The following is a 20,946-nucleotide window of genomic DNA, read 5'->3' on the forward strand; positions in this document are numbered from 1 at the left end:
AATAACTTCTAAAGAGAGTAACGAGTTCTCCACTTAGATATAGCACTATTGAATAGATTAGAAAGAAGAAACAAATTTTACTAGTATCTTTAAGTCATGAACTATGTTGGAGAGACAGAATAACATATAAAAGCCTGTTCAATAGGCCTAGAGAAGCTTCAAATCGATCAACCTTATTCAGGAATTCAACTTCAGTCTCTCTTTAAAACAATACGTCCGCACTCTTGATTTCTTTTGAAACTTTACAACGCTTTACACAAATCTTTTCCTTGGGTCAATAATTCAGAATGCGGCTTTATAGCCTTCTGATTTTCGCAATATGCATCCTATTTCAGCAAGCTCAGGCAAGAGCGGTATTTGCACACTTCATGGTATAGTCCCTATTCGTGAAGTCAGGTTATAGGGGTCAAGCTAATTACTCATCTTATATGGACAGGTTTCCAACACAGAAGGCTACCCGATATCAGAGTGGGAATATCACATGAACCTGGCTTTAGATGCCCATATTGATGCATTTGCTCTTAATATCGCTAATGGCGAGACAACAAATTTGATTTCGTTAGAAAGAGCATTCCAGGCTGCCGAGAACGTTGGGTTTCAGCTATTCTTTTCGTTTGATTATGCTGGAAATGGGGCCTGGGCTAAAGCAGATGTGATCAACTTGATTAAGACCTATTCTGGAAGCGCTTATTGGTACTATAATGATCAACCTCTGTGTTCGACCTTTGAGGGGCCAGATAATGCTGCCGATTGGATTGATATCAAGAAGGAAACAAACTGCTTCTTTATTCCTGATTGGTCATCTCTTGGAGCTGATGAAGCTATGCAGCAAGCTGACGGAGTTGCTGATGGACTTTTCAGCTGGGCCGCTTGGCCTTACGGTCCTGCTGATATGGATACTTACATTGATGCCTCCTATCAGCAATTCCTTGATGGAAAACCCTATATGATGCCTGTATCACCCTGGTTCTTTACTAATATGCCCGGCTACGATAAAAACTGGCTATGGCGGGGGGATGACCTCTGGTATGACCGCTGGCAGCAAGTATTTTGGCTCGCTCCTGAGTTTGTTGAGATTATCTCATGGAATGACTACGGCGAATCTCACTATATTGGTCCGATCTATGATGTTCTAGCTGATCTAGCAGACACAACATATGTGGCCTTTGATGAAGACTATGGCGATGCACCCTATAACTACGTTGCTAAATATGACCATAGCGGCTGGAGGGCGCTCTTGCCTTTTCTGATTGATACTTATAAGAACAACTACACAACAATCACAGAAGAGGGCCTCACTGCGTGGTACCGTTTGAATGCTGCGGGGGCGTGCTCCTCTGACGGTGGAACTACAGGAAACACAGTGAGCCAGCTTCAACTTGAGTATTGGCCCTATGAAATCCCACAGGATAAGATCTTCTACGATGTGCTTCTTGGGTCTACTGCCAATATCACTGTTAGTGTAGGCGGGGTGAAGCTTGATGCCACTTGGGACCACACGCCTAGTGGTGGTGCCGGAATTTACCATGGAAGTGTTTCATTCACTGGACATTCTGGAGATATCGCAATTGAGGTAACTCGTTCTGGAGAAACAATCTTTGCCTGGGGTGGTGAAAGCATTGTGGATGGATGTTCTAATTCCTTAGGAATCGAGAACTGGAACGCATATACTGGGTACTCAATGTCTCTTGACACGATTTCTGTTGAAACCAGCTCATTCGCCGAGTACGTTTGTATTGATGGCTGGGGGAAGGGTAATTTTGATGGCCTATGTGAATTTACTTGTGCCTATGGATACTGTCCAGTAGGTGCTTGTGTATGTTCTAAGATGGGTCCTCAACCGACGATGCCCACAGCTACAGGGGTTATAGGTTACCCTATAGCAGGCGAGAGTGCTAGCTACAGTGGTCTCTGTTCCTTCGCATGCAACTACGGCTACTGCCCTGATACCGCCTGTGGAACAGTCGAGGTTGCACTCACTGTTCCTACTGTGTCGCCATTCACTCCGGATACTTGTACGGCTGGATCCGGCACGGACTCCTTTATCGGCCTATGCAGTTACAGCTGTAATGTAGGCTATTGTCCGATTCATAACTGTACCTGTACAGAAACAGGCCCACTGAACGAACCCGCGACAGCCGACACCAGTATCATTGGAATTTCTAATGTGGGTGGAGATAGTGGGCTATGCGACTTTGCCTGTGAGCGAGGCTACTGCCCGACACCTACATGTACAGATGGCATTCTTATCGTTTCTGATTCCTCCGGTTCGAGTACCGTCGATGATCTACCATGTATAAACCTTGTCCCAGGACAAAACACTACGGCTGAGCTTAAGAAATACCTCACCTTGGGGATTTCTTATATTGATGAGTATATCGCGACTTCAAGTAAGCAGGCTCATCAAAATTGCGATACTTATCTAAGATACTGATCATCTACATATTAGAAAATCTTAGCTACTGGGATATTGAGATGACACAGACTGTCAGTATCTCTGATTGCAACAGCTTTCCACTCGCTAGTGCCTGCGATGCCATTGCACCACTTGACTGTACCACAGGCGGCATCGATCAGGGTTTATACTGGGCCCAGTTCTTCATCCACAACTTTTATGCAAATCTGGTTCAGTGGTACGACGCCTTTCATACTTCGTTCTCGACATCCACTTTGAATATTGATCAAATTGTTGAGGCATTTGACCCAACTATAGATATAAGCGGTTTTGATAGCGCCGTTTCTGCATTTACAACTGCCTTTGGCGAGGCCTCGACCTTTATACAATCTATTCCTGGCTACGATCAACTTAACACTGCTACCACCATTGTGACGACCATAACTTCGCTTCTTAACGAGGGGACATCAACCATTCCAGATACAGATACTGTTGAGCAAATCTTGACGAACACTATGGAATCCCTTTTCACTAGGATTACGAACCTTATCGTTAATTTGGATTACGAAATTTTCCAAGATCCCACGAATTCATCCTATTTGCCCACGGATTTGATCTCGGGCCCTTATACCTACGCAGTGTCTAACTTTCTATACCACTCTCAATCATACTTCGAGATCAGTGGAGAGATATGGAACGAAGCCCGTGCTAAAATGAACTCCACTTTAGAGCAGTGGATGGTTGGGCAAACCATGGCATCGGCTGACTATTATATCCTCAAGAATGGCCAAACATTGGACGAATGCGACGATGTTAGCTCTTATCAGATTAATGGCAGCTGTTATCAGATAGCATACCCTGGTCGACCGCTATGCAAGATAGGGTTTGGCCTTAGTAGCACTGTGGACAACAGCACCATCCAGAATATCGAAGACTATGATATCGACGTCAAAGATCTGATCACAGTCTCAGAATATTGCCAAAATCAAACAGGACAGTACTATGGAAAAGGCTCTGGCTCTGACCTGTCAGGTTACCCTTTTTGCTTTTTTAACCTACCGGTGCTTGAAGTTTTTGGTTCAGCCTCTGATGCATTTAGCGGGGAAGATTCTTGGGATAGTCCATGTCTAATTACTGATCGCAACATTTCTGTGAGTGAAAGTGAACAGGAAATTGGAGTCACATGGCTTCCAAGTAACTTAGAATCATTTTTTACATGGTCACTATGCACATGCAGTGGATTAGGTGCTAGTTATTGCAAACGCGAAAATGGCAGAAGAACGGTGTGCTGATGGACGAACCGGCAATTTTGCTGAGGTATTAGTTCTAGGGTTACTACTATAATTCTCTCCGTTAATAAAAGACCAGACTTCTTCTATACACAAAAACCTAGTAGTTACAAAAACGCGACTTTGGCTTATATATATCTAATAGCACCAGTAGTGGAAATCCAACTTCGACTTGGATCACCTTTTGGGTTGACCACTTTGAAAAGTATTCAAATTGTATGATTAAGGCTCTAGCTATTCAAATGTCTTCTTATAATTCCGCTAACCTAAATAATGGTAGAGTTAGAGCCTGTTGAAGTTGGCATGTTTTGATGGTGATGTGCTTATCTAAACATACGCTATGCCCTTTTGAATTTCGTCGTTAAAACTAAACCCTTTTATTTCTGTATTGGTGACCTCCTGCGGCGAAGTAGAGAAAGGAGAGTGTACTTTGGCCATAACGGGTCACCTGTCGCTGCGATCGTGACAACAGTTAACCTGGACCATCCCCATTTTTCAACCTGGACCATGCCCCACTCATGTTCCTAATTAGGCCTAGTACGTTTTCTCAACCTGGACCATACCACCCTATCTAGGCATAGCTGTACGAAAAAAAATTTCAACTCGCTTACCCCTGCACATTCCCCCTTATTTACCCCTTATCCTTCTCATAATGGACCAAATAAACTGGGCAGCGACCATTGGGGATTATATCAATCTAGACTATCTAGGGCTTGATAATGAAGCAAATGACGTTGAAATCGACCTTCCCGCAACAGAATCGTCCCTAATTAGAGACGAAACCGCAGAGAAGTCTGAGGAGGAGCTTGAGGAGGACTCTGAGGAGGACTTGGAGGTAAATACCCACTTAATAAGTGGGTAATAACCAGCTATTAGCTAGTTATTAGCCACTTATTAGCTACTTATTAACCGGCTATAGGACTTTCCACCGACCCCACTTTCAAATGATCCAAGAGGGATCTTTGCAGCACAACATTTTGAATATGTTGCCCAGCTTCCCGAATATCCTATCTCTCATAAAAATGGGTATGCTTATGTGATCGATCTCAAGGGTACTCAAAAAGAGAAGGTTCAAGACTATGTTCACAATGTAAGTTATAATATCCTAGATAGCTAATAACCAGCTATTAACTACTTTCAGTTTCAATATGGATCCTCTCGATGGTCTTTTAAAGAGATATATAGTCCTTTTCTTGACTGTCAGGTCAAAAAAAGAGTTATGAAATGCTCTGGAGTAAAGATTTGTGAATATCTTCATCCTGATATAGAGCAATTAGCTCACTTTCGGGCCAACAAGAAATTATGGGAAAAGTTTCAATCTTTCCAGTCTGATGTCTACCGGCAGCAAGCTTCTATTTCACAACACAAGCGTAAAGCAATCTCGTAAGTGGCTATTAACTGGTTTATAACTGGCTAATAATATTATAGGGAATGGCAAGCATACACAGATCGTTTTAGGGATAGGAACAACCCACCTTGCACTTTCTATAAGGCAACCTGTGTAACAGGTTGAATCCTGGTGAACTATCACGTGGTTGTACCACGTGACCCACCAACCGCATACCTCACGATTCCACCCCGAATTGTTCACGTTCTTCAAGGATTTTGTAAATAGCATGTGCCTAGCTAGTTCTGAATTCAAGATTAGCTTTAGCCCTTCACATATAAAATCCTTCCTCTAACGAGAGTAAAACCCACGACCGACGATAAGAAAAGCGCTCTCAGAAAGTATCTGATCGAGCCACATACGACAGACGAACGAATCGCTCTCGGAAAGAATCCGATCGAGCATACCAACGAATACGAAAAGCTCCTAGAAAGTATCTAATTAAGCGTCCTACGAATACGAAATCGCTCTTAGAAAGTATCTAGTTAAGCATCCGACAAACGAATTGAAGACGGAAAGCACCCGATTCAAACACGAGAAGAAAACGAATATCTTCATCATCATGACTGTAAGCGAACCGTCGAGCCCACCCGAGTGGGCCAGGACGTTGATGCAGCACATCAGTCAGACAAGTATTAGTACCGATGAGAGAATTAGAAGACTCGAAGAATTAGTGGTTCGGTCCCAGGAGCGAGCCGCTCCCGAACCACCCACGGAACCACAAGGGATACCAATCGAATCAACCAGCGATAATAACCAGATTCGACGACCTCGCCCTTGTCTCCCCGACCCCGCGATATATGCAGGAAACATCTCTGATTGGCCAACCTAGAGAATCTCGATAGAGAACAAATTGCTAGTAGACGGAGCTGCCATCGGTACCCCACAAGAGCAATTCCTCTATACATTTTCCCGCCTAGAGAAAATGGCCGCTAAGAACACCGGAACGTTTATGAAGACATAACGAAGCGAAGGTAACCCGTATATGCTTCTGGAATATCTTGAGAGGATATATAGAGACCCTAACGCTCGATCACGAGCAGCTCGGCGTCTATATTAGCTTAAATAGAAGCCCGACCAGCCTTTTTCACGATTCCTTCCCTAGTTAGAAAGAGAGCTCGCAGATGCTGGTGCAACCGAATGGCACGACGAAGCAAAACGATAACTCTTACTAAACGCTCTTAATGAAGATATGACGAATTCGCTTATGAATCGTGGTGTTCCCTATGATTTTATAGGTCTTATCACACGGCTCCACGAAATCGACACTGATAGCGAGATACTGAATATCGTATTAGGCAGACGTTAGTTATCTACTCACCAGCGAATCTAAAGAGATCAATCAACCATAGCTATAGAGGATAGGATAGACTGGACTCTAATAGTAAACACGAACACCATATAGACGAATTCGTCCCGATTTGTGAACGAAAAGGGATAGGTTCGTAAAGAGGATCAATATCTCGTGGGAAAACGTGCAAAATGGGTCGAGAAAGAAGAACTCCAACGTCGCTGTATAGAAAAGAGATGTCTACGATGTGGTCGAGATAACTATTAGCAAAGTATATGCCCTTTACTGCCCGCACGGAATCCGAACCAAGTGGTGGTACGGAATATAGTAGTCGAAGAACCAAGATCGAGCCACCCCCGAAGAAGGGAGTATTCGCTAGCGATCGAAGAAGATGAAGCGGAGAATGATTCGGGAAAAGATTAGCTCCTGTACTAAACCGCGAGCAGGAGCAGAAGGGGGTTAAGAAGCTACTAAAGAAAGAGGCGTCATTCTATATCGATGCTAGAGTTAATGGAATTTAATTCGCGAAGACTTTAGTAGATAACGGAAGCGATAGCTATGCATCTATCAGCGGACACCTAGCGCAATCTCTTAACCTTCTGCGTATCCCGATTCCACCACGAATCCTGAACGGAGTCATCAAGAATCAAGGATGGATTACTTAGGCCATATACTTCGATCTTGATGTTAATGGACTATAATAGCAGAAAGTCTTTACCTATATCATTCCAAGATAGTCAGATAAAATGATACTCGGGACGCCTTGGTTAAAAGATGTCGACGGAGTTTACGCTGCGAAACGAGGGTATTTAGATATCTATTCGAGAAATGGAGAGCGTATTTATTGTTAGAACCGCATCGACCCGTTAATCGGTCTAATAAAAGTAAAGAAATTGAAAGTATAGCAATCATCTATGGGAGAAATCAAAGAACTATTCGATAGCGTTTCGTCGCCGGACCACCTCCGAATAGCCAAAGTAACTATGGACGATATCGATAAGGCGCTGCAACCTAAGAAATTCACCGATCCGAGAGCTAAACTTCCCCCATAATATCTCCCTTGGTTAGATGTTTTTAGCTAGGAGAAAGTAGATAAGCTTCCGAGCCATCGCTTAGGGATCGATCATAAGATACCCTTGACACGCGATGGAAATGGTAACGAATCGACACCACCTTATAGGCTATTATACGGAATAAATAGAGAAGAGCTATTAGTTCTACGAAAAACTCTTACTAATCTACTAGGAAAAGGATTCATACGAGTCAGTAAATCGCTAGTAGCTTCACCGGTGTTACTAGTACGAAAACCTGGTGGAGGCATCCGATTCTATGTCGATTATAGAGGGTTAAACTCTATAACCATCAAGGACCGTTACCCCCTACCTCTAATTTAAGAAACACTACGAAACATGTCGAAGGCTCGCTGGTTTACTAAACTTGATATCATAGCGGCTTTCCATAAGATCAGAATATAGGAAGGCGAAGAATGGAAGATAGCGTTTCGAACACGATATGGGCTCTATGAGTGGCTAGTTACACCTTTTGGCCTAATTAGCGCTCCCGTAACCTTCTAATGGTATATCAATGAAGTTCTACGCGAATTTCTCGACGAGTTTGTGTTAGCATATATAGACGATATCATTATTTACTCCGACGGATCGATCACGGATCATAGACGAAAAGTACGCGAGGTGCTCTAGAAGCTAAGAGATGCTGGACTTTAATACGATATCGAGAAATCTGAATTTGAATAGAGCTCTGTGAAATACCTAGGGTTCATCATACGAGCTAGAGAAGGTCTATATGTAGACCCGAAGAAAGTTGAAGCCATTAAGCTATGGGAAGCACCTACTAATATCCGAGAAGTATGTGGTTTTGTTGGATTCGCTAACTTCTACCAGACGTTTATACCATGATTCGTAGACGTCTCTGCACCATTAGTATAGTTGATAAAGAAAGATACGATATTCAAATGGGACAAGGAGAAACAAGAATCATTCGAGACCCTAAAGGACCTCTTTATCTCTGCACCAATATTGGCTTATTTCCGAGAAGACACCGAAACAATAGTAGAAACAGACGCATCTAGATGGGCGATAGGAGCAGTCTTATCACAAAGACAAGAAGATGGGACGCTAAGACCATGCGCCTATCTCTCGCGTAAGCTCTCACCTATAGAGACCAATTATATGATACACAACAAGGAATTACTCGCTATCATCCATGCGCTACGGGAATAGAAGCCAGAGCTGAAGATGGTCCCGCGATTCGTGGTCTTAACGGACCACAAAAATCTACGATACTTTCATAAGGCGTAGGATCTAAGCGAACAACAAATGAGATAGGCAGACATCCTGGCCGAATTCGACTTTGAGCTACGATATCGACCTAGGAAATAGGCGATCTAACCAGATGCTCTATCCCGGCGAGGACAAGACGAACCTAAAGGAATCTCTAATAAGAGGCTCACGAATCGTTTCCGGAAACTCTTCGAATCAGTAACAATCCGTAACAATAGCACTGAACCAAGTCCACCTTTAGACTTTGATATACTAGTGGCGATGTTTAAAGAAGCAGAAACGCAGGAAGCATGGAATAACGCGCGGAAGGAAGATCAAATATACCAGCAGTTCGCACTTGCACTTGAAAAGGGAGACCGACGAATCCCTGCCGAATCGAACCTGAAAATAAGCCTATCCGAGTGCGACTTAGATGAACGAAATCTTCTACGCTTTAGGAAAAGGACATAGATTCTAGATAACGAACCACTACGCACAACCTTGATCTAGAAGGTCCACGATTCCTACACGACTAGACATCCAGGACGGGATATAACCTATACGATACTGGCCCGTAGATTCTTTTGGCCAGGAATGACGAACGATATACGGAGATTCTTAAGGAATTGCACGATTTACGGACGAAACACGATTTGGAGAGATTCGAAGCAAGGCCTACTTAAACCATTACCAATTCCATAACGAATCTGGGCCGAACTATCCATGGATTTCATCACAGAACTTCCACCCACTGGGAAAGAAAGAGCGACGAATTATCTAGTAATTACTGATCGGCTATCTAAAGGAGTGATCCTAATAGATATGCATAGTATTACTGCGGAAAGCGTCGCAGATGTCTTTATGAAGCATATTTATATGCATCATGGTTTACCGATAGCGATCACTAGTGACCGCGGCCCATAGTTCGTAGGGGGGTTCTGGCGAATCGTGTGCGAAAAGCTAAAGATTCGACGCCGATTATCTACCGCATTCCATCCCCAAACTGATGGAGCTACGGAACGCGCAAATCAAGAAGTCGAACGAATTCTACGCGCCTTTACTACGTACGCACAGGACGACTGGGCAAGTTTACTACCTATCGTAGCCATGGCGATCAATAACCGAGACGCAACCTCTACTGGACTATCTGTACCGCCAGATTCGATATCTAGCATCTCCTGCGCCCACTGACAAATACTCTCTGCAATACATTCTATCACTATTTCGCTTCACTCACTTCTTCAAAAGATACCACCATCATGAATGACACTAATCTAGCGGACTTCCAACGTTTATTGGATAATTTTAACCTCCAACCAACGAGAACAGAGCGAAGTCCACTTCACGAAAGGGAGTGCACCTCTTTAGATATTCCAGCCCATCTAAGTGGATTTTTCTTCAAGAACCAAAAGGAACAATATCTGATCAAATTTTAGCTGACGTATGGAACGATATCGAACTATTTCCCGGACAAGAGCGCTTAAGAATAGAGCCCCTTCTTCTTGTTTTGCTCGCACAAAAAATCAGGAAAATTCAGCTCCCTTCTGGGTATGAGCCTCTTCACTTAAGCTACCATAAAAAAATCACCAGTCCAGCGATAACAGTTGAAGATGAAATGCATATTATCAACTATGTGTTATGGTTCGGTCACTGCTGGGAGTGAGAAACAAACTTGATCGTCATGAGGTCAGAGGAAGTGACGCTGCAAACTCGGTCTTTGCTTGTAACTCTGGCAGCTGTTCACACAGCCTGCAAGCAGATGGAACGAGCCGCAGCAATCTACGGCATCTTGACGGATGGATCAACATGGATCTTCATGCATATCACTGAAAGCAGCCACGTGAGAAATTCTTTTTATCCTTGTTTCTAAAGTCTTTTTTATTTAAGCTAACTTCATTTAATGGTCAGTACTCCGAAAGAGTTTTTCACTGGAACGAAGACCGGGATCAGATCATTTTTCAAGTCCAAGAAATAATCAACAAAGCGGCCGATCTCTCCAGGTCGATAGTAATGCCTCGCCCTACTCGTTTCATAAAGGAGGAGGGATCTGTCAGCTCGACAACTGGTTGTTATATCGGAGAAATCTATAACCCCGATGAGGCATACTTTGAGGAAGACTATGAGGCGGAAGATGAAGTTCCAAAGGAATTATATACCTGGTAAATATGGATATCAGTTCACCTTAGGATATCCATCATTAATGTAATTGAATTGAACGACTGTCACGTGTATGTATTCATGTATTGATGCTATACGTACCCTACAGTGCGCAAGAAAATATTATAGATGATGTACCATAACGCGGACTATTGGAAAAGGATTAGCTATATTTAAAACCTATGAATGAGATCGGAAGAATTACTTGACCCGTCACTCTAGCTTCGTATACTGTTATCGATAGTAAGAGGAGACAGTAATGGAGGTTGGAGAAGACAGTAGAGGAAGATCTAAACCTAGAGGTCAAAAACAGCAGGAGAAGATTAAAGTCTCAAAGAAGTCAGTACCATAGTGCAGTACACAGTGTAATAAAAGCAAAAAGTGTCGAATCCACGATGGTATGAAAATGTTACAACTAAACTATGATGACTGATGACTAATTTTTGACTTGAACCCAATAAGAACGAACTGCAAACTAACATTTAAAAGCTTGAATGATAATAGGGCGTTAATGATTTGACCACGAAGATATACTGGTCAGATACATGTGGTTTTCTTTTCTGACTGCCCTTCCTCTTTTCAGTTTTCCTCACATTCGAATCTTCTGTTATTATCCTACCAGTATCAGCTCATATCTGTTATCATTCTACTTCTGTATGCTCTAGGTTTTAGTGACTATCATTACTTAGATCTCAGATGAATAAGAGAGGAATGCTGGTGAACATCGACTCGATGTTGAGATAAGGCGTGTTGTGGTGTATTTCATAGCTCATATGGAAAGTCTGGTTATCTTGTAAGCGGCTGACTTGACAGGAAGGCATTGAAGATACAAGAGCTGACATAGATTTGACCATTAATCTTAGGACAGGTTGTACTGCAGCGGCCGGTTGCCATAATGGGCTGCTTGGTGGTCGGAGGAGCAGTCGAGAAGGCATAATGCTGGCTTTGAGGGAGGTTGTTTGGAAAAATTAGTAGTCGGAGAGAGTAATGGATGACTTGAATGAGAAACTGGAAACCGTTAAGTAAATAGTACATATAGGTAAAAGAAAAGAAATTGACGCCAGAACCGAAGAAATTAAAATTTATTGGTCAACATGAGATCACTATTAAGTAACTCTTGTGCTCTCACATTGCTTTTACCTTTTCTATAAGCTGCCTGCCATGGATTCATCAATAGAATATCTCACCGATCTTGAAGGAACACAGGTCACGTTTGATGCCGTTGCAAAACCACCGTTCAACTTCCCTTCCCAGACATGGATAACACTTGAGAAGCTCGACGAAGAGTCGAATCGCCTGACAAAAGAAGACGTCGCCGCAGAGCTCGGACCCTCAGATACCGCCGGGAAGTTTTTATGCCGACCTGCTAGCGAGGAAGACGACAACAGGCGCGCATTTTTGCGCATCTACCAACAAGTTCCTATAGCTGGAACCGAAACAAGAAAGGCTACCATACGGGCCAGCCAGGCTGTCGACACCCCTCCTAACCACCCAGAACTGATCGCTTTCAAGAAATTCACAAAACTGAACTGTGATGTTGTTCCTCCGCTTCTGGGCTATCAGCAGCGCCAGCAAGACCACGACGAGGGTGTTCATGGGGGATATATCATGTATATTCTATGGGAAAAAGTCCCCGGCGAGTCTCTTGATTTTTCCGAATTCTGGAGGCTTCCCTTTGCCGATCGCCAGGCCATCCGCAATAAGTTTCGCCAAATCTATACGTATAGTTGTCTAGTGAGCATAGTACAACATTGAGCTAACAGAGAGCAGAAGGTTCTTGCTGTGCGGGTATATGCCATGTATGGCTGGTCCCACGAAGATTATCTATGATAAGTCTAGTAGTCAGATGTGCGTCTATGCGAGATTATACATATGGGATATGACAATTTAACTATCTTTAGGCAAATCTGCGGATTCAAAATCGCATCTCCGTTTGATGAACCTCAACAGTGGGGTGATGTTAACTACTTCCAATCCGGGTTCATCCAACCCCCTGATAGCCGATTCAACTGGGAAGTAACACCACCCGAAACGGCGGATTGGATGAAAGATGCCAACGGCTGGACATTGTGAACATGGAAACAACCACTGCGGGTGCAATAAAGGCGTATATGTCAGATGCTTTATGTAACTGACGAAAGTCTGTCTTCATTGCCAAATTTAGCTCCAGTTATCGTATATTCATAGGTATGGGTCAATTGCACGCACACACTGTCTCAGATTTTTGCTTCCGTGACTGTATTTGCTATACACGAAAGTATCTGAGCAGCATACTATGATTAATCTCGTCTGATCCATTGACTGCGAGGATTGGGATTGGTAATCGGCCCCTGGGCTTCAGAAATGGTATCAAGATACAGAAGACATTGATTGAAGGTCAACACGGGTCCAATAGACTGACTTTCGGGGTCTGGAGGCGTATATCTGACGGATGATTTGATTACGGGCGAATGCTCAATTCTCCAAGTTGACCCAACCTGAATTTGTCATATGAATATGGTCTGGTAGTAATTGGTAATGAAGCCATACATACAACCGAGGTCAAACATGTATAAAATAGGTTGTGCAAGGACTTTTCGCAACAAAGTTGAATTCATAGCACACAAGTCAAGTTGATGCTCTATCAGCCACGGTACCTTTATTTCGCCGACAACTCTTACTGTATGTGAGTCCAGTGGATTTAAAGTCCCCTAGTGCTATATTGATTGATTGGGCCTCGAATACTGCACCAAGAACCTATCTAGCAGCTTGCTGGAATTGAGCATAAACTCCGGCTTCATCTCCGACAAAAATCTTCTCATTGGTGAGATCTCTGGCTTCAATGCTGATCTGAATCACCCGCCTACTCCACTGCTGTGTATCGTAGGCATTTTTGACAGCAGTGGTGAATCCTGTCCAAGGCAGAAGTGGGCCAGAGAATCGTATCATATGAAGCGCGCTTGAATTTGTCCGGTTACCGCTGATGAGCAGATCGGGGAGAGGCGAGACGGCAATGTCACGAGAGTGTTTCGCAGACGGGATTTCTAGAACTTGTTTTCTTGAGAGCTATCAGTAGGAATTTCAAATGCTAGCGACACGCATAATTTCATACAGTCATAGTACTCAAGACCAATTGATGCAGTAGTGCAAGGATTGGGGCTTAAGCTAGGTGGTGAATCGAGCTGGTCGTAGAGGCGACTGCCTGAGCCGCTCAACGTGATTCATCTTCCACCTTTTTCCCTCTTCACTACCTCTTTCCCACTTCACCACCAGCTCCACCCTATCTAATATTGATGAAGATGAGCTTGGTGACTGGAAGGCCATCAACAGTACGACATCTTTGGTGTTCACTCCAACATATAGCTATCAACAGGCTGTGGCCAGCATCGTTGGTCTACCAGCGGGGAATCATGAATAATGACGAAAGTATCGGGAATCGCAGAACTCATGGCCTGTATGGGATGAGGCTATACAATACATCAATCAAAGAGTAGTTAGCTATCAAAATCTAGAGTCTAAGGTTCTCTTATAGCTTTTGTATCTCCAGAGGTACTATGAAAATGGATTCTTTGCGTATCACCATGATTAATCCGACTCGCTGTCGAATCGTAAGAGCTGCTATTTGACTTATTATATCTTCTTCCAAGACAACTGTACTTGCAGTGGCATGCACTTCCTATTAATCCACCGACTAAATAAACCACCCTGGTGTGAGTTTAGTTATCAATTAATATTTGTCACTCACAGCTGTAACATTCGAGGATATCAAGTGGCAGCCGCCATGGAAAATGCGCACCGTAGGCGCTAAATGACCACTGACATAGAAATTCTGGACAGTTTTACTTTCTTCACCGGATAATATTTCGAGTGATCATGGTTTGAACTGACTCCAAGGTTCCACAGTTAATAATAACTACCGAAGTTCCAAGATTTGACCGGGCAGTATGTCGAACGAGAGCTCAGGAACCTGCCTTACAAGCTATCTTTGTTGATATCGGACAACGACACCGACACCCCGGTTTAGACCACATCACGAATCCCTGTTCGGAGTAAAAAACAACCTTGAACAATATGCCAACTTGTAGGATAAACAGCTAGTCCTCACCATCAATGAAAAAGCAGATTTTACAACCACTTCAAGATAACACAAAGATATTATAGGGGCGTAAAGCGTTTCCTGTAATAGGTGTTAGAAGTGGGCGTTAGCCTCTCACCAACCTTGCTATACCCACCGGTGTACCGACAGATGGGTTCCACCTATATATATCCCAACTCCCTCAGGACCTCATTCTCAAGTTCTTGCATATCCTCTTTTGTAAACACTTGATTTCGTTCACCTGATTTACGGACCCAACCTTTTCGGACGTCGGAAGATTTCTCTACCTTTTCCCTTTGTATCCACTTTGCCTGCACTCGAACCCCAATATTTCGTGACATGGTTTTCTTCTTCGATTTCTCGATAATTCTCACGGCTCTGATAAGCTTGTTGTGGCACTCCATCTGTGGGAGTAAATATGATGTCTTTTCTTTGAACATAGTATACCAACTGAAATATAGGTTTTGGAAGACAAGGGAAACATCCTTAACAACGTATTCTTAAGCGAAGGGGGAAAAGCCCGCCATTTCCCAGTCAATCACACCAGCAAGCTCGTATTTTCCAGATGATGATTTTCTGATGAGAAGATTGCGAGGTTTCAGGTCATTGTGGCAAAATACAACACTATGCTGGATTTCATCAAGATCCGAGTGAGATAGATCAATCTGGCCGATATCGTCGTATTCAGACTGAATCAAAAGTCCGGCATCAATCTCTAATAACTTGCGACCTGGTGGTCTCCCATGCTTTGGTAGTATTTCCTCCAATAATTTCTTAATGTCTGGAAAATATCCAATTACCGGACCACCTATAGAAGTGGGGGTCTCCTCGTCCTGAGATGCTCAGAGACATTCCTAATATCTCCAAGCTTCCGAAGTTTATCTATGGCACGAATGACTGAGTCTACCAACTCCAGCTGGTTGGTTTGGTTGAGTGCGTTCCGAATATTCTCAAGCGAAACGGTCCCTATAAGATATTCAGTCAGGAGGTAATTGAACTTTGGCAAGTCTATCGTAGTCGCCGTACCGATCTGGTGGATTGACGGAGCAATGTCGTTTAGTTGGAAGTGCCCTAGACTATGGAGAGCTGCGACAGTGGTCAATTGACTTTTCGATGTCTCCAACTTTAGAGGGAAAAGTCGGACTATAACTGGCAGTATAATTACTTCAACCTGGACGCTGAAGGTGCAAATATCGAATGTGTTAGTGTCAAAGGAGGGATAATGGGGGTGTGTTTTTACTGTTTGCAGGATCCACTATGTGTGTATTTAAGCGGTTTTTCCTCCCTACATAGAAAATCCAGTTTCGTCAACCAATGACGGTTGGACGGTCAAATTCTTATTTGATAGTTAGAAATTATGACAGTTGCTTGGCTTGAGGCCAGACATGCTCGGAAAGATATCGTAAAGAATCTTCTTGATGTTATCAAGGGGAAAGATAGAATTGAAGTACTTCATTCTCATTTCCAAGGGTAGAAGTCAATTCTCCGCGTGAATTCAACACAGATGCCAGGTATGGTGATGTACCATTTCTGACCAATGGCGTTAAAGACGCCATTGTGGCTGGTGTAGCAACGATTTTGCGCCGTAATCTACCACCTAACGCACCTACGCCGCATTTTATTAATATTTATCTAACCTATTTAACACCTATAAAACCTAACTTTCGAAGCTTATATACTTCTTGTCTCTTGTACGCCACCCTACAAAGTAGCTATTTTTCAAAAATTATCTTCCGGACATTTGCCTCCAATCTTAAAAAAATTGAAATGTATATACATAATACCCCCAACTTTAAAATGCCTTTGGAGAACGAGATCAATCCAACCTCCGATCAACAAGTCAACAACTCTACATATTACCACGTTACATACGAAGATGAATCCATCCGCTCTGCCATATCAGGCAATTTTCAAATTCCCTGGACCTCAATACCTTATAGTTCAACCTTTCCTTCAACATTTACCTCCCCGATGTACGATTTGTATGATCATCCGATGAATCCACTCAGAATGCCGGATAATGCATTCTCTTCATCCTACCTAATTCCAATTACTAGCTTTGGTATCTCTGGCCTACCAATTCTGAATGACGTGGCTCAAATGAGCGTCACTCCCTCTCAAGACCAGGGGAGAAACCATGATCAAGTGGCTAGCGGGTAAGTTTTTCGATCTCTTCTTATCTCTAATCCTATTGCTGATATCATCCATGAATAAGGAGCCCCATTCTATGCAAATGGGAGGAATGCGGGTATTCAGGTACCTTCTCCAATGAAGGGTCTCTATGGCGACATATAAAATCCATCCACTTGCAAGCTTCATACCAGTGTCCTCAATGTGGGCACACCTTCAATCGCAAGGATAGACTTCGGAGTCACAAACAGGTAGTACACACTAGCCAATCTGTAGCAGAGACTTAGGACTCTATCACGAGGGAGTCAAAGAGGGAGACTACCTCAGATCTCATTAAGCATGGTGCCAAGAATACAGGTAGTCAATATAAGTGGAGGGAAGTATGAAATTGAATGTAACTATTGATTTAATGGAGGACAAATTCAAGAACCTGTTTAGTATTATAACCATACCTCTTTTCTAAAGATATCGGGACAGACTCATCATATAACATTTGACTCGCTTACAAAGGCGTAAGTACACTCGCTAGCAACCACCCAGTTAAAACCCAAGCTATAGCTCGTCACCACTGAATGCTACTGGATTTCACTCGATGTGTACTGCCCGCATGTGGTCTCAAAGCCCATACTTCATCCTTGCGTTTGAAGGTGTGCCCATACTGAGGACACTGGTAGGAAGCTTGCAAGTGGATGGATTCTATATGTCGCCATAGAGATCCTTTCTTAGAGAAAGTGCCTAAACATTCTTCTTGTTTGAATCTAATGGGGGTTCTTTGGCATGACATTAGCAATGGGCTTGAAGATAAATGAGATCGAAAACATACCCACTAATCTTTTGGCTACGTTTGCTTCATGATGCAAGTCCCCCATTACTAAGGCACCCAGCAACCCAATGCCAAATCGAATTCATCGGCGTGTCGTCCTACGTGACTATGGAAAAGCAATTTACAAGGCAAGCACGCACTCGGCCCTGCTTGCCGCGCTAGAGAGTTGCATTACAGGACATCAGTCTTTGCATGAGGCAGGAATTCTTCACCGGGATATCTTAGTCAACAATCTTATGATCAACGAGGACAAAAAGAACCCATCATGGCCGGCCTTCTTGATTAATCTTGATCTAGTCATAAGAGAGCAGCGAGAGGATCTCTCGGGTGCAAAAGGAAAGACCGGCACGAGGGCCCTTATGGCAATTAGATAATTAGATCACTTATAGGCGAGCAGCGCCGTTTTATGCACTATCTTGAATCATTCTTCTGGGTGATATTTGGATTTGCACTCACTACGAGGGACCGGGTAACGGAAGAGTTGTTGCGAGTTTTGATAAGTGGAATTTTGCGGATGCAAAGGAACTGGCTTTTACGAAGGGAGGCCTAATATCTGTGGAAGATTATTTTCTGGAATCTGCAAAAGAGTACTTCACAGAGTACTACCAGCAACTTATTCCATATATCAACACACTTCGGAAGGAGGAATTTCATAATGGGAGGGGATAGGAGAAGGAAGATAAAGGATTATATGATATGATGAAAGACATCATACGGGGCGCCCGGGAGGACCGAGAAGATTATTAATATTCAATTCTGCTCTGGTCAGTCAAAGTAAGCGACGTCTAGGGCTGAAATTTATAGAGAAAATAGAATGCGCAATACGTGAAAGGATATTCAGAGTACCACTTTAGTAGACCTTGACTATATCAGCCACAACAATGGTGTTAAGTACATATCATCTATAGATTTAAGTTCTGCCCCGTTCTCCAGCGGAATTTTGAAAACATGCAATGCTCCATATTCCGCAGCTCAGGAGAGAGGTGTCCGCTTATTCTGGTCGCGGTCCTCTTTTGCTGCCCCTCGCCCCCGAAATGACTATCCATTCCAGATTCCTAATCTGCCGCCCTTCTCCAAAAAACACTATTATTATCAATATCGTAGTCATCATAATCGTTACCATCATATTTATCATAAAGATACTCATCATCTTCAAAATCATCCAAAAATCCGACTGCATCCCACTCCTCTACTTCCGCTGGCTCTACCACCTTAGTATCCATCCATGACTCCATTTTCCTCCGAATATCTGGACTAGGGCCTTTATCATAAACCTCGATGACAATTTTTTGGAGAGATGAAGTCGCTCTGAGATGATTAGCAACCAGCGCTAACGCCCTGGCACAAATTGAAGGGCTGTCAAATGAATCTAGCCGGTATTCCATGGTATTTGTGCTTTCTGGGCTATTATAAGCTTTCTTAGACTCGTGTAGTATGATTTAATTTTTCCCAGCATATTGAGGCTGACATCTTCCAGGCTGACTTCGTCTTCGAGATCACGTAGTTTTGGAAAGTCGATGCGGACACAGTGAAGGTGAGATGCGTTGATAAAACCAACAGTATCAATAAATTCAGGTATAAGTCCAGGCTCCCACATGAGATCAAAGCAATTATGGCCATAGGGTAGTGAGCTGGCCTCAAGTAGAATTACCGTATTCGTACAGAAGAGTTTGACATCTAGCTTATGACCTCCATTCCAGGGATCAATGGGTTCTTTGCGCACGAAGAGATATCTGTATATCTCTTTGCGAAGTTCAACAGGTAGAGCTAGGAGACTCGCTGGCATCTCTCTGATTGCAGTCCTGCAATTGTTCGAGAGCATGTGTGAATTGCTCAAGATGTCATTGACGAAGCGGGTAGGTAGGTAGTAGTTAGGCTGCATCAGGTTAGTGGGGTATTGATTGATGATTGATTGATTGTCTGCGGCCTGGGCTTCAACTCTCCTTTGTTTACAAGTATAAATTACGAGGATTAATAGTTGCCATTGATAATAAGTATGGAGTATATGACATAGTATTACGTACGGTAATGATAGGATAGGTACTTGCTCAAATTTTCAAAGGCTTCCTGGAAATCTTTATGTGTATATACTAAGCATGACATACAATTCTGAATACGCATCAGTGACCCAATTCAGAAATTGAATCATCGCTTTCACGCGGGCTGAACACTTTGGAAACACGAGAGCCTCCAGCCTTTCCCAACAAATGCTAGCCATCTCTCCCTCGAGCTTTGCCATTTGAAGAATGTCTGCTCTAGTCTTGGCAACTTTCAATTCACGAAAAGCCAAGAAATTGACCACGTTTACTGTAGACTCTTCTTTATCACGCGCCATGCTTTCAACTTCATTGAAAAGCCTGGTTTGAATGGTCTTGTGTCGACACCAATCATGAACAAGATAGTTTTCCAGGGGGGTAAATAAGTCGTTTCCATCACTAACACGACATATCATGAAAGCCAATATGTAGCTGAAGAACAAACTCTCCACGCCGTATGATTGAAGCCAGTCGTAGAAATCAAATCCTGCGCTACCTCCCGGTTCATTCTGTAGTGGATTCTCGCGGGATCCGAAGGTAATGATGCCGAGTTTAACATCAGATATGATTGACAGCCATACTCTTCTCATTTCAAACAGAACCTCTTGCCTGTAACCTTCATTCGCTGTGGAGATCCCTTTCAAACACATGACGTTGTTCTTGTGGAGTTCGATCGCGCTTCGAAGCTGAAGGATGGTCTCGCCTGTCCCATCTGTCAACATCGCAGACCGTTGAGATTTTGCTGTGAGACTTTCTGGAAAATTCGTATTTATCTCCGGAAAAGATTCATAAATCACTCTTTCGCACGATGTGACAACGTCGATGCTTTCCCACCGCAGTTGGGTATCTCCAAAGTCGTCCATCACATAAGTAGCCACCATCAGTTTATAGGTGTCATAAAGAGCCTGTGTGCTGATATTAAGGAAAAGGAGCTTGCTATTCATGATCGCAGTCAAGACTAAAGAAACATGTTTGAGTGGTGATGCACTTATGCTTCTATTTTTTCCAAATAAATCAACTTCAGGAAGACTTTGGAAGAGCAAAAAACTCTCAAGAGCAGAAACTTCAACAACCCAAGGGGGAG

The 20,946-nt window shown here is 43.2% G+C and overlaps 8 protein-coding genes across 8 annotated transcripts; 5 read left to right on the top strand and 3 right to left on the bottom strand.

The window, feature by feature from the left end:
• Nucleotides 1–287: 287 nt before the first annotated feature.
• Nucleotides 288–3,598, top strand: N7495_000483 (glycoside hydrolase family 71 protein; the record flags this gene model as incomplete). Its single annotated transcript, XM_057203153.1, has 4 exons — nt 288–371; nt 437–2,390; nt 2,450–3,422; nt 3,565–3,598. 4 exons carry the CDS (start codon nt 288–290, stop codon nt 3,596–3,598), a joined length of 3,045 nt encoding a protein of 1,014 aa, XP_057067226.1.
• Nucleotides 3,599–4,336: 738 nt separating this feature from the next.
• Nucleotides 4,337–4,546, top strand: N7495_000484 (uncharacterized protein; the record flags this gene model as incomplete). Its single annotated transcript, XM_057203154.1, has 1 exon — nt 4,337–4,546. One exon carries the CDS (start codon nt 4,337–4,339, stop codon nt 4,544–4,546), a length of 210 nt encoding a protein of 69 aa, XP_057067227.1.
• A 5,776-nt stretch (nt 4,547–10,322) lies between these two features.
• N7495_000485 (uncharacterized protein) lies at nt 10,323–10,804 on the top strand (the record flags this gene model as incomplete). Its single annotated transcript, XM_057203155.1, has 2 exons — nt 10,323–10,481; nt 10,550–10,804. 2 exons carry the CDS (start codon nt 10,323–10,325, stop codon nt 10,802–10,804), a joined length of 414 nt encoding a protein of 137 aa, XP_057067228.1.
• Nucleotides 10,805–11,959: 1,155 nt separating this feature from the next.
• Nucleotides 11,960–12,871, top strand: N7495_000486 (uncharacterized protein; the record flags this gene model as incomplete). The annotated part of the gene is made up of 3 exons (XM_057203156.1): nt 11,960–12,519; nt 12,569–12,646; nt 12,700–12,871. The coding sequence occupies 3 exons, from the start codon at nt 11,960–11,962 to the stop codon at nt 12,869–12,871; spliced, it is 810 nt and encodes a 269-aa protein (XP_057067229.1).
• A 663-nt stretch (nt 12,872–13,534) lies between these two features.
• On the bottom strand, nt 13,535–14,226 carry N7495_000487 (uncharacterized protein; the record flags this gene model as incomplete). Its single annotated transcript, XM_057203157.1, has 2 exons — nt 13,535–13,835; nt 14,129–14,226. 2 exons carry the CDS (start codon nt 14,224–14,226, stop codon nt 13,535–13,537), a joined length of 399 nt encoding a protein of 132 aa, XP_057067230.1.
• A 1,147-nt stretch (nt 14,227–15,373) lies between these two features.
• N7495_000488 (uncharacterized protein) lies at nt 15,374–15,725 on the bottom strand (the record flags this gene model as incomplete). Its single annotated transcript, XM_057203158.1, is given in 2 exon segments — nt 15,374–15,654; nt 15,674–15,725. The coding sequence occupies 2 exon segments, from the start codon at nt 15,723–15,725 to the stop codon at nt 15,374–15,376; spliced, it is 333 nt and encodes a 110-aa protein (XP_057067231.1).
• Nucleotides 15,726–17,894: 2,169 nt separating this feature from the next.
• Nucleotides 17,895–18,200, top strand: N7495_000489 (uncharacterized protein; the record flags this gene model as incomplete). Its single annotated transcript, XM_057203159.1, has 1 exon — nt 17,895–18,200. The coding sequence occupies one exon, from the start codon at nt 17,895–17,897 to the stop codon at nt 18,198–18,200; it is 306 nt and encodes a 101-aa protein (XP_057067232.1).
• A 995-nt stretch (nt 18,201–19,195) lies between these two features.
• N7495_000490 (uncharacterized protein) lies at nt 19,196–20,806 on the bottom strand (the record flags this gene model as incomplete). Its single annotated transcript, XM_057203160.1, has 2 exons — nt 19,196–19,769; nt 19,932–20,806. 2 exons carry the CDS (start codon nt 20,804–20,806, stop codon nt 19,196–19,198), a joined length of 1,449 nt encoding a protein of 482 aa, XP_057067233.1.
• Between the last annotated feature and the right edge of the window lie 140 nt (nt 20,807–20,946).

Source organism: Penicillium taxi, assembly GCF_028828555.1.
Source record: "Penicillium taxi strain IBT 34144 chromosome Unknown utg000001l_segment0_segment0, whole genome shotgun sequence".
In the NCBI taxonomy this organism is placed as follows: Eukaryota; Fungi; Ascomycota; class Eurotiomycetes; order Eurotiales; family Aspergillaceae; genus Penicillium; species Penicillium taxi.